Source organism: Rhagoletis zephyria, unplaced genomic scaffold (assembly GCF_001687245.7).
Source record: "Rhagoletis zephyria isolate East Lansing unplaced genomic scaffold, Rhagoletis_zephyria_1.1 Rzeph_scaffold_03922, whole genome shotgun sequence".
In the NCBI taxonomy this organism is placed as follows: Eukaryota; Metazoa; Arthropoda; class Insecta; order Diptera; family Tephritidae; genus Rhagoletis; species Rhagoletis zephyria.
In genome coordinates, this window is record NW_016161005.1 from 39,113 (window position 1) to 52,901 (window position 13,789).

General features: G+C 33.9%; 2 protein-coding genes across 4 annotated transcripts; one reads left to right on the plus strand and one right to left on the minus strand.

Annotated features, from left to right (window-relative positions):
- The first annotated feature begins 1,174 nt into the window (after positions 1–1,174).
- Positions 1,175–3,989, plus strand: LOC108369940 (tRNA (guanine(10)-N2)-methyltransferase homolog). Of its 3 annotated transcripts, XM_017625160.1 has the most exons (8): positions 1,214–1,230; positions 1,291–1,461; positions 1,551–1,613; positions 1,670–2,056; positions 2,121–2,288; positions 2,345–2,582; positions 3,200–3,398; positions 3,459–3,989. In XM_017625160.1, exons 2-8 carry the CDS (start codon positions 1,396–1,398, stop codon positions 3,796–3,798), a joined length of 1,461 nt encoding a protein of 486 aa, XP_017480649.1. In that variant the 5' UTR covers positions 1,214–1,230; positions 1,291–1,395; the 3' UTR covers positions 3,799–3,989. The 3 variants fall into 3 exon arrangements, with proteins under 3 accessions (XP_017480647.1, XP_017480650.1, XP_017480649.1); XM_017625158.1 differs by having other exon boundaries at positions 1,175–1,461; XM_017625161.1 differs by having other exon boundaries at positions 1,176–1,461; positions 2,121–2,310; positions 2,370–2,582.
- Positions 3,990–4,210: 221 nt separating this feature from the next.
- Positions 4,211–4,965, minus strand: Lipt2 (Lipoyl(octanoyl) transferase 2). Its single transcript, XM_017625163.1, has one exon. The coding sequence runs from the start codon at positions 4,878–4,880 to the stop codon at positions 4,212–4,214; it is 669 nt and encodes a 222-aa protein (XP_017480652.1). The 5' UTR covers positions 4,881–4,965; the 3' UTR covers position 4,211.
- Positions 4,966–13,789: the final 8,824 nt, after the last annotated feature.

Consider the following 13,789-nt stretch of genomic DNA (forward strand, 5'->3'; position numbering starts at 1 on the left):
TTCGACATCATGGAATTAACATGTGATCGATAATGCAGTCGGTGTACTTCACCGGAGCTTCTACCTCCAATTTGTGCTAATCAGACATTGAACAACCGGCCCTAAATTGAATCCTGTGGAGACGGCCATTCCCGCAAGCGAGAATTACCAGCACGTGAAGACGGGAACAGAACACCTTTCTGCGTAGGCGGTATCGGCCGCACTTATAGGGAATTTCCATGAGGCGATTTTTCAGGCGATTTTTAGTTGAAAGAAACAATCGCCTGGTGTAAACGGCCTTTCAACTAATCGCTTTCAATGAAGTTGGTCGGCTGCCTACTTTTGTTCAACTTTTGGTTCAACTAATCGCCTGTGAAAGTTGAATCATGTAAATTTCCTACTGGGGTTTGTAAACTTTTTTTTATAATTATTTTACATTAATTCAATTTTTGTTAGACCTATACAACGTATGTATAAAGTACGGAAACCAAATTGAAGGAAATCAAATTTCCTATTAAATGAAATCAAATTTTTCAAAATTAGCATATTTTGAACTTTAACCTTTGATAATTGTTGTTGTTGTTGTTTCCCCAAAAGAAGAAGTATACCGTTATACTCAGCTCAATCATATCTATCGATTCCATTTTTTTTTAATGTGAGATTTACCTACCGTCTTCACATGCTTGCAAATCTCGCGTGCGTTCTGCTTTTTTCTCTCGCAAGCGAGATAGAGTTTTGTTGACTGTGCATTTGACGGCATACTTTTTCATTTGTAAAATGTCGCCAAACAAGAAGGTTCAAGCCTTGCAGCCTCTTAAAAGTTTGAGAAAATTAGAAAATCTGCATAAAGAGATGTATACTATTTTCAAAAGAAAAATGGCTGCCTCTAAATTTGTATTTGCCTCCAAAATAAACGATGTTGCTAGCCTGAAAAATTCTGCGAAATGAGAACATAGCTGTCAAACAACAAAAATGACAGTTGAAAGCAAGCGAGAGCTCGCATACCGCTCGGTATGCGAGAAAAAGCATGCTTCGCACTTTTTGCGGTTGTTGTTGTTGTGCGGCTTCTCGCATAGGCCGTCACGCAAGCGAGATTTTCCAGCACGTGAAGACGGCCGGTTAGAGCCAAACTGCATTTGTTCTGATAATACTAAAAAATAAATCGATAGTAGCGAAAAATAAAAAACTTAGATACTATCGATAATTTTGTAGATCCAATAATTACAAAATTAAAATTTAGCCAGCAAATCAGTAAAAATATAAGAAATAGGAAATTTTATTCTTACCGCCTTAACATTTTTTGTCTTGCAGTAGGCGGCTAATAAACCACCGCGTACTATGTCTTTTTACGGATAACTGCACTAATGATTACCATCGCTAATTAATTTGGAAACAAACAATTTTTAACGTTTCACAATGACGAATAGGTGGAAAAAATATATATTGTGGTTTGCACAAGAGCATTTAGATTTTCGTGTTGCAGTACGTATAGATACTTGATTCAAGCTTTAGCAAATATTCGTAAATACATATGTATGTACATACATGTAATTACTTTTATATTCCTATAGGAATTTAACTCCATTCTTAAGCTATTTGGCTTGAAACATAAAAAATTGGACATAAATTTAATGGTATGTAACAAATATTGTAATGGTTACCAATACCCCATTCATAATTTCTTTTGAAGAAACCGTTTTGGATAGTTGAGTTTCCTAATGATGAAGAGGTTATGAAATTAGCTTCCCGTTCTGTGAGCCTGCGAAGTGTCTATGAGTTGTGGTCTCATTCTAAACACCTGGGTAGTTTCCATGAAAAATTAGGAAATTTCATTGCAAATAACGAAGATCTAGTTGAACCATATACCAAAAGTACATTTAAGATTGTTGTTGAGACCTACAATAAACATATTTCGCAAAAAGAAAAAGTAGAAAAAATAGAGACACTGGATTACCTGCCACTACATGGCGCTGTGGACCTAAAAGCTCCTCAAAACGAATGGTGTTATATTGAGTTTTATGGGCTCGACCCATCAGCAGTGTCGCCAGAACCAGAGGATGTACTGTTTGGACGTTTAGTAAGTAACTATCGACATTAAGATTAACTTATAATTATATTTATTTATTTATTCTTCTCTGAAGATTGCCAATGGCCAGCGAGAACTCATTAAAGAGCTTTCATTGAAAAAACGTAAATTTATCGGCAATACTAGTATGGATGCACAACTAAGTCTTCTAATGGCAAATCAAGCACTGGTTAAAGACTATGATTTAGTTTTAGATCCGTTTGTAGGTACTGGATCCTTATTGGTGAGTGCCGCAATTTTTGGGGGTAGGTAGACTTAGTACAAAAATAATGTTAGCAGGCTCCATTTATGATTCATTTCATAGGTTATGTACTTGGTACTGATATTGATTTTATGATGCTCCATGGACGTTCACGGCCAAGCCGTATAACACAGAAAGTGCGGGAAAAGGATGAGAGAGTTCGCTCTAATCTTGAACAATACGGTTGTGGGGATAGATACCTCGATGTAATTATATCGGATTTTTCTAAGCCCCTCTGGCGCGAAGATATAAAACTCGACGCCATTATAACAGATCGTAAGTCAAATACATATACATATTGTGGTGTGGTTAAAAACGTTAATTTTATGTATTTCAATTATCTCTTTAACAAAATAATATACATGCTTTCAGCAAGAAGAAAAATTCTGAAGTAATCAAAAATTTTCTTTTTGATTTACATAAATTGAAAAAGAACTTAATTCAATAATTTCAAAAATAACAAAGTAAAAAAATGAACAAAGTACAATAGTAAATAGTATTAACACTACAATACTCCCCCTTCCAGAATCTTAATTTTCATTTAACGTATTTTAAGTTTCAAAGAAGAAAAAATTCTGAAGTAACCAAAAATTTTCTTTTTGATTTACATAAATTGAAAAAGAACTTAATTCAATAATTTCAAAAATAACAAAGTACAAAAATGAACAAATTACAATAGTAAATAGTATTAACACTACACATATGTACCCACACATATGAATATACAAAGTTTTCAATTTATTTGATGTCTTGGCTTGGTAAATTAACTAGTAAGATTTTGCTGTATTACCCTGCATTTACATATATACTACCTGTTTTATAACTTTAAAGTTGTAACATTTCAAAGTCATTATTTCGTCTTATTTATTATATTTACATATGCACTTATCAAGCACCATATGGTATTCGTGAAGCCACTGAAAAAGTAGAGACAAAGAAGACATCAAAGCAAAATACCAGAATTAAAGATATGCCTCATTATCCGTCTACTTCTCATTATGCCTTAAAACACCTTTATCATGATCTTCTTAATTTTTCTGCACAACATTTGAAAGTAGGCGGTCGTTTGGTGTGTTGGCTGCCGTACCATCGGTTTGTATCAACAGGTACCAAAAATATATAAACATTTGAACATCATCCCAATTTTTATAGGGAAGACTATAACCATGACATGATTCCACAACATGGCTCTCTTATGCTGGTAGCCAATTCGGAACAACCTCTTTCAGGACTTACATCTCGTCGGTTACTCACATATGAAAAACTTGATGTGCTTTATACAAAGGAGGTTGCGCAGCCTGCATGTACCTTTCCGATCTCACTCGATTTTCGGGACAGGTATTTCAACAATGGTCTGGAATCTCGCACCGAAAGACGCTTACGCAAAGCAGAGCAACGTGAACTCGGTCGCATTGAGGCCCTTAAAAGAGGTAAAGCTGTAATTGACAGCAAAGAGTTGAAAATTAATTTAAATAAATCATGTTTTACGTAGTACATTACAATTAAATTTTTGTACAATTTCTTATATTGTGCCGATTAGATAACAAAACCCATTCACAGCATTAGGTACATATAAGGCCATTAGAGCAGAAGTGGCCTAACTCACAATTTCTTGTTTTATACTTAACTTTGTAAAGAAGTTTCAAATAAATTTTAAAATAAATTCCCATAATCCTTAATTGAGGATAGACTTTGTACGTTAAAATTAAGGAATGAGCGACTGTTATTTTGAAATGTAACACGTTTGAGACTATTTTAAATAGGTAAGTACAAAAAAATTATTTTGGGTTAGCCCACTTCTGCTCTCACGGCCTAATATGTACATACATATATAAGAATGAAATTTTGGGGTCACTTTATTTTTGATTAAGACTATAAAAGTTGAGTGAGAAGAAAACAACCGATTTAAGCTTTACAATTTATTTGGCATCCGAAATGTTCAGAGAAACACTTAACAAATACATTTGAGGCTTCCTCTACGCCTACATGCCGTTTCAGTTCCCGACTCAATGAAGTTACTCCCTTTCCTTCAATACCACAAGGCACAATATGGTCGAACCAATGTAAATCTGTACAACAATTAAGGCCAATACCATGAGTGGTAACATATCGGGAGCCATGTACGCCTATAGCACAAATCTTGTTATTCCCCACCCATATGCCTGTATCTGATGTCGCAGTTGCCTGCAAAACGCCCATGTTACTACAAGTTGCAATAACAGTCTGCTCCAGTGTTGCAACATACCACCGCATTTTTGGTTGGAATTGACGCAAGTGAATTATAGGATATGCGACCAACTGACCGGGTCCATGAAATGTGATTAAACCGCCACGATTTGTACGATAGAATTCAGCTCCCAGCTTGCGTAAACGTCGTTCATCTTCTTCGGTGTAATTCTTTGTTCGTATTCCTATAGTATAAACAGGATTGTGTTGCTGCAGAATAAGATAATTACGAAAGTTTTCCCAATCTTCAGCATTTTGAGTACTCAATTGTTTTTGTATCCTCAATCCAGAATTATAATTGTGCTGTCCAAGGCGAATCAAATTAACGACAGGTTTAATTTTTTTCATCGCTAATCGCGTTTAAAACGTAAACTACTACATTTTGTAAAAAATTTAAGATTTATCAAATGGCAACTGATCAGCTGTGTCCATAATGTGTGCATGCACGGTGCAGCGAACAATATTAGGGGTATTCTCTGAGTCTTGCAAAGCCCTTGCGCGGTGCACAGATTGCACGGAAAAAACCGGGTTTCGTATAGGACAGCTTTGCAAACCGTGCAATCCGTGCACCTTGCAAGGGTTTTGCAAGACTCAGAGAATACCCCTATTCTATCATTCTTGGTTTGGTCCCATGAACGAAAGACACAAGATCACGTAAGAACAAGAGAGTGAAAAAAGTCGATTTTTTAGCGGCTTCTACGCCATCTTGTTTCACTGGAAAACGAGCGAAAAGTAAACAGCAAAGAAAATAACGAAAACCAAAATTAGCCAAAACTATTGTCAGCCACTTTAAACGCTGAATTTAGGTAAAATCATGCAACAAAATGCTTTAAAATTTGTTGTCATGTTGAATTAACTCTTCTTTACTTGAATAAAAGTGTAAAATAGTGGTGCTTGTGATGTAAACAAACGCTCAGCTGACGAACCATGAACCAAAAATACAAGATCACGTAAGAACGCGATGTTGTATTTGTAACTGGTTTTGAGAAAAAAGTTTGCGAAAGCGGGTTCGTCAGCTGAGCGTTTGTTTACATCACAAGCACCACTGTTTTACACTTTTATTCAAGTAAAGAAGAGTTAATTCAACATGACAACACATTTTAAAGCATTTTTTTGCATCATTTTACCTAAATTGTGCGTTTAAAGTAGCTGACAATAATTTTGGCTAATTTTGGTTTTCGTTGTTTTCTTTGCTTTGTTTACTTTTCGCTCGTTTTCCAGTGAAACAAGATGGCGTAGAACCCGCTAAAAAAATGGACTTTTTTCACTTTCTTGTTCTTACGTGACCTTGTGTCTTTCGTTCATGCTGACGAACCCGCTTTCGCAAATTTTTTTCTCAAAACCAGTTACAAATACATCGCTTTCTGTATTTTTGGTTCATGGTTTGGTCCCCGAGGAGTACTTTTGGGTTGTGTGCAGCGTTTTCGTTTTGTACGCACGGCAACACTTACTGTGGGGAATTTCGCCTTATTGGTTAGAAAAAGTTCTTTTAGTGGATAAAATATACATAATTATACCTTTTATAGTTTTCACAAAAATCGAGTTAAGGTATCCACACAACAATGCCGACCATAGTTTGAACCACACACTTATGCGATTTTGCTGCAGCGATTTATTCGAACATTCACAGTTCTTCTTTTGGTCGTCCTGAAATCGCAGACTCCGCGTTTTGAGAACGAAAAAGGTCAATAGAAGGATTTCACCAAGGCGAATTCATATAATTCAACAAATACAACAATTACTTGTATTTTGTTTTTGCTTTTAGCTGGTGATTTTCAAATTTCAGCTATTCTACTCCGAATGAAAAAGGGCGACAGAAAATACAAACACTCTCACGTTTTCACTCACTCACTAGCAAAATATAAAATTTTGACAATCAAACGCTACACACAGCTGATTAAACAACACCACCTTATATAAATTCGCCTTGGATTTCACAATATTAAAGCAAAATTGAACGTAAAAAAGCAAGACATACTTGGAGCGTGTGTGAATTGGTAACAAAGTTCGCGGCGAGTAAATTTTTGACAACTAGCAGGTGAATAAAATTTCAGTAGCTTATGAGGCTAGTGAAATTTTTGACAAATGAATAGAAAATTTTGACAATCGCAAAGATTGTTGATGTGTGAAATTTTTCGTTAAATAAAAGCTTAAATTGATGAATTGCGATCAGTGATGTTAGATGTTTTCTTAAAATATTAATTTCACTTCGATTTGTAATATTTTATGCCGCATAAATCTGCAGTTATCAAATATTTAATGCTGTCAAAAACGATTTCATTTCACACAGCAAATTGGCAAAACTCTCTCACCATAGTAACACAGTTTTCCCCATAGAACTTTGTTACCGATTCACACACGCCCTTGATGTAGAAAAGTTAAGAATTTTATATTTTTTTTAAATACTTTTTGTTTGTCTATAAATTGACAGTTTTTACTACGATAAAATCGCGCAGATGTGTTACATGTTCTCAGGCTGGAGTTATTGAGCTAGCGCCAAAAAAATTGCGCTATTACTCATGGCTAGTACCAATGGTGTTGCTCGTTTCATTTAGACTGCTTTTACACAGTTTAAGTATTGAATTCAATTCTGCTCGCATGTGGAAGAGAGGGGGTGAGAAGAAAAGGGACGAATACACATGCGCTCTCTCCCATGATTCAATAATAAAAGGTTCGATAAACTGACAGTTGTCTCTCTCGCACCGCTCCCTTAGCAGTGGCACCGTGTTGCTTCTTTGCAAATTTACATGGAAACAGTGTAGCTTTGGTGTGAAATAAAAGTATAAGCTTTTGTGCAATATGTTTATTTGTATATGCATATTTTGTAAGGGAGTGTCAAACCGCAGCTGTCAATAATTATCTAACCTTGTATTATTGAATCATGGCTCTCTCCGACAAACATCGAGTTGCGGCAACAAAAATCGCCGTGTGTAAATGAAACGAGCAACACCAAAAGGGAATGTGAAAAATCGCGTCGACAAAAGTTTCCGTGTATAAACGCAGGGGCACCGAGTTGCTCGTGCTCGGGCAACACGCTTTGTGCTCTCGTTCGTCTGTGTAAATTGAACCGCTGTTCACAGCTGTAGTTGAACGTAGGTGTACATATACATACCTATATGTATGCAGTGAAAACTTCTTTATGAATTAACGAAAATTGCTACAATGCAATTGTTGTTGTCAGCTGTAAATGAGCAAATCATGTTTATTTTTTTTAATAATTTTCATTTAAAATATAGTTCAATCTGTAACAAAAACCACAATAATAAAAGTTTTAAAAATTGCAAAAAAAATCAAACTTCAAAAAATTGTCATCAAATTTTCAAATTCTTATTCAGGACATTTAGAAAATGTCCCTCCACAAAAGAAGTTCTAAAACATCAACGGTAATTTTTAACGACTTGAGACTTGCCCTTTGTTAGACTACAATTGAATTGGGCACAGAACTGCATATCCGAAAATTTTCTTAATACATATTTTGATCAAAATTTGGAAATTTTGATCACAATTTTTTAATTTTAATCATTATTTTTTTTTGCATTTTTGCAATGTTTGAAACTTTTATTATTGTGATTTCTGTTACAGATTGTACTATATTTTAAATTAAAATTAATAAAAAACACATAAACATAATATGCAAACAATATCATTTTGAATTTCGTTTCTAATTAGTGGAACGCAGGTGTATGTATGCATACAGATAAACCCTATCTTGGTTTAATTTTCACAGGAAAAAGTATTTAGTTAAATTTAATAATTTTAATATTGCATTTTAAAGTCGGTTCACTTTAGTTTCTTTTATTAAAAAAAAATTCTATCGCAAAATCTATTGCGTTGCTCCTTTGATCAAGCAGGTGCGAACTTGTGAAGTAAGTGGTGAAGTGTGCAATAAGTGGTGAGAGCTGTGATTTGCACAGTAAACTTTACCATGTAAAGTTCACCTCGGTTCTTATGATAAGATTTTAACTTCTAGAGCGCATGCGTTTACCCCCATCTCCCAAAGAATATTAATTTGGAAAGAAATTTTCATATTCACATTCTCCAAAATTAGGTAGACAGATATTTTTTAAGAAGACCAGTGCAAGTGTTCTTGGTAAATTAACCTTCACAATTATAGCAAAAAATTATATGAATAATAATGCACTCGCAAATACTACTGCAATCTTGGAATGAAATAAAATAAAACATTTTAAAATCAGTAAACATCAGAAAGCATTAACCTACTGTAAAGTCAAAACTAGTTTGAGTGCGTACATAACGAAAAATCAATTTTGTGTCCAGTCAAATCAAAAGAAGAATAATAAGTACCGTGATTGAATCAGTGATTATTAAGTTTAACAATCTCTTGTAAATTTAATATTGTAATATATACAATATATATATCGAGCCCTATCAACCAAAATAACGTAAGCTAAATTTTTTTCACAATTTAGTTTTTGATGCAGAAATATTCCTAGAGCATCTAGATGCATTTCTGCATCGAAAACAAAATTAAAAAAATTACGCTTACGTTATTTTGGCGGTTAGGGCTCGATATACATCCAATATACATATGTCTAAACTATTTATATAAAAAAATTTTATAAATCTGTATCGATAGAAGTGTACAACGAAATTCAGAAAGCTGTAAAAAACATTTCTGTCTATAGTGGAAATTTCACCACACTTGATGAAATTGGGTTGCCACAATCCAACGCAGCAACCCTATTTCCAAGAAAGGAAGAGAAATGTCAAACTAGCAATGGCAAATATTTTAGATACAAAGCATCCTAAAGAGTTCTGTGTTTTATTTAAAGAAAAATATATAATTATTGTTCTTAACGAATAAACCGTTGGAAAATGGGACTAAATAAATAACTAGATTTTGGTAAGATAAGTAAATGAGCAAACGATATCAGTTGCATCATAAATTGATGTTTTATTTGCTAACAAAAATGTCTACTTGCAGGTGTATGCATAAGTACATACATTTTTTTATGCACATTAGGGGGAAACTCCTACATATATGTGTGTTGGTCAAAGATACGGTCGGAGGGGTGGGGGTGTGTCCATTTACAAAAATGCCCCGACTGTCTAGGCCCCCTATGGGTCCCTGTGGAGCCTTACAAAAATAGGCAAAAATCACAATTTTTGCTTGTTTTGACTAGATGAAGACACTGATTTGAACCTGTCCGTGTGAAACCATGGTAAAATTATTCACAGGTATTGTCTTCCCAGAGAGTTTTGCTTCACATCGATATTCGTGCTCCCTTATTTTCATTTTGACGCATTTTGATGTTGATTCTTTACTTTTATTCGGCTTTGCTTTTGTTTTTGCTCTGTTTAATTTCTATAATGGCAGAATACCTATAATTCTCAAATCGAGAAAATGTATACGGAGATTGATAAGAGATCATTGAGGTGAGCGTAGCGGTATAATTATGTATATACATATATATATTTTTTTTTGGAAACAACAACTACAAGAGTTATTAACGGTAAAAGCTCAAACTAAGTATTTTTTAAATATAAACTTTTCAAAAACCCTTTAATGGATTTCATGGAGCATTTAACTCTCTTTAATTTGATGTACATATGTTGTATACGCCATGTATACGCCTTGTATAGTTTTCACAAAAATCTAATTTATGTAAAAAATATACTTAAAAAATGTTTACAACCCCATTTTTTTAATCACCTTATTAGTTACACGAAAAAGTTCTGGAAAAATATTTGGCAACTTTGGTATTCCGAGTTCCGTTTCCTTTCGATCAATCTTAGAAATTTACGATTATACCTATTCTACATTTCGATCGGAGTTCCGTTTTCTAAGTTGCAAATTGGTTGACGGAGAACGTTTCGATTGTTATTTTCGTGTGTTTAAATAATAAAATTTTATAAAAAAAATTAAGTAAAATATACTGTGCATGATTGTAAGTCATCATAAATGAATTTTCTCGATTTCTGTGTTTTCGCAGCGGTAATACGGCAATACGAAAACTTGGCTCAAATATTAACAACCAAAAGGGATATTGCGCGAGGTTTTCAAAGAGGAAGCACAGGCGTTTTTATTTTCATTATCTATAAAGTAGACTGAAATGCACTGAATACAATTTATTCTTTGGAGGCAGCTATTGGGTCCATGTATTTCTCCTTATGTAGCGAATATATATTACGCGTTTGAAGCAAATCGGATAATAAATGCGATTTTTAGCGTAGCTCGACCCCTGCGCCACCTATCGGAAAAATTAAAATTTTGTGCACTCCTAAACACCTTTTCCAGAAAGCAACTACCATTCGACTCTGTTAAGAAACATAGGACAAAATTGTTCCCAATTGATTTATGCTCACCATGAAGCTCACTATTTTCCAAGCTTCACAACGATTTTTCCACCTTTACGTCGTCCAAAATCATCAAGTCATGCGATAAAATGCAAAATTTCGTCGAAAAAAGTCAAATTTTTCGCGTTCTTCCGTAATTTTCCGAGTCTTCCACTAAGAATTTTTTATTTTTCCAGTCGGAAAGCCATTCCGAAACATTGGCACACAAACTCCATATAAAAAATTAATTTTTGATTTTTCCAATTTTCCGACGTTTCCGGAAGGTTTTCCCAAAAATTTGTATAGATACATATATGTACATTTTACTATAAATTTTTCACACCATTTATATATGTATATATAGATATATATATATACTATGGATGCCAATCCCGGGATCCCGGTGTTTTGACGTCCCGGAAATCCCTTGATTTGCTTGCATTAATCCCGGGATCCCGAAAATTTTGAAATATCGAATTGATAGTAAGAATTTGTTTATGAATTTTGAAGTATGATTTTTGTAAAATGCCGTTTTGACTGCAATTAACAAAAAGCTTGAAACTGTACTTTTAAATTGCAGTCTGAGCCTTTTTTAAAGAAGATTTCAATGAATTTACTCATAGCGTCGCTAATGTAAACGAAACAAAGAGTTTTAAGGTAAAGTTAGATAATTTTTTAGATCAATCTACTCAAAACTTCCTTAAATCGAAAAACTTATAATTTGACCGACGTGCTGGTAAAAGAATTTCAAATATTTTGTAATGGAGGAGATAGGGGTCATTATCTTCAAGTGGATTATGTCTACCTTTTGAAAGTTCAGCCTAAAAGTGTTGATGCCGAAATATGTTTTTCATCAGTAGGTTTTGTATGTAAAAACTGCAGGTCAAGCTTAGAAGACTCCGCTTTGAATGCTTTGCTGCTCTTACGAAAACATTTTAAGTGCAATAATAACAACACCGGCCAAAAAAGGGCTGTGTGTTTTTAACCAGATCCAACTACCAACATGTATTTCGTTCCCACGACAGTCGGGTCTACGTAACCGGAACGACCCAGATTTATATCTGGCCAAGGACTGTCACTCCAGCAACACTCCCCAAAAGTCTTTGGGGAATTTGTATGCTGCTACAACAACAACAACAACCAACATGTATTTCGACCTGCTGAATCCGATTCTGAGATCCGTTTGACTCGTACACCCTCAAAATTTCTAGCAAATTGCCAAAAAAATGGCAAAAAATTCTCCATTCGCCATTTCTTTATAGAGTAGAATAAACATGTTTAGAGAAATTGTTTTTTTTTATATGTTTGTTTTATGTTTTTTTATTAATCGTTACTTTCAAAAGTACCTGGTATTTAAATTATTATTTGGGATGTATACGTTCCTCAATCACATGGTTTTTTAAATACAATTAAAAAAATTGTTTACATTAAAATTTGTCTGATTGAATAAATAAATGTCGCAAGCGTAGAGCGCAAAGTTGCTAAGTGCCAATGTAAAAATTGTACAGGAGAGGAAAAAACTTCGTATAGCCATTTTCTTCAAGTATTTCGCAAAAATTTGAATACAACATTTTGCCTGTTTAAATCAAAGCAAAACTCCATACGAATCAGAGGGACTCGATCTTTATAAAAAGATTTAGAACTTTTTTGGCCTTATCGAATTTTCGCAGCTTTCNTTTTCGCAGTTTTTTTGGCCTTAGCAAATTTTCCTTTCATTGAATATAAACGAGAAAACATAAAACAAGGACCTTTACCCTTTTCGAAACGATGCAATTTTAATTTATCTAGCCTCCTATATCAAAATATGATTTTTTATTAAAAGTGAAGTTAGCAACTTTTCACTCTAAGCTAGCGATATATGAGTTTAACAACCAAATCCGGGAAGAAAACATGCATTTTATGGCGAGTATATTTCTTATTTTGTAATCAGCGCCACCAGTGGTTCCATTTTTTGCAAATCTATGTCTTACTACGTTTCTACTAACATGACAAATGTGAAACAAATCAGAGCATACATACGGTTTTTCAAAATGTCCCGACCTTGACTCCACCGAACGAGAAAATTTTTGGCGAAAATGTTTCTGCTTACATATATATATATATATATATATATATATATATATATATATATATATTATAAAAAGCAACCAAATCGGCCTATATATAAGTTAAATATAGGACTTTTATTTTTTTTTCGCGGTCGACTTTCGGCTGGAAACTCCCATATGCATCTATCAGGGACCAGAAACACTTGCACACACAAATATGCTCATATTTTCTCACTAAATATCGAATAATTTTTGACATCAACATTTTTCTTGCTACGGTCGTAGCTATTCGAATTCNATATATATATATTATAAAAAGCAACCAAATCGGCCTATATATAAGTTAAATATAGGACTTTTATTTTTTTTTCGCGGTCGACTTTCGGCTGGAAACTCCCATATGCATCTATCAGGGACCAGAAACACTTGCACACACAAATATGCTCATATTTTCTCAATAAATATCGAATAATTTTTGACATCAACATTTTTCTTGCTACGGTCGTAGCTATTCGAATTTAGTGATAGAATTTTTCACGAAAAATCGGACTCGGTGATAGGCCCGATCAAGTATGACTCATTTACTTAAATACTGTCACAAATTAGAAGACGAAGATTTGAAGCTAATGAAGTAGCATTACTCGTTATAACATGTTTCATATTGTGTAAAAATTGCGTGCAAAAATGTTATGTTGCTTTCGCGTTGCATTTCTATTTTCTGCATTTTGGGAGTAAATTAAAAACTTTTAACGCGCCTCCTGAAAAACCAAGTTTTTTGAGTTGTGACAGTTTTCTAGTTAATGAGCGATATAATATCTTTCTTAAATACAGCCCAATTCAGTAATAACTAAATTATTGTTATTCAAATCGAAGGCAGAAAAATTTACATCCCTATATTCCCTAAGACCACAA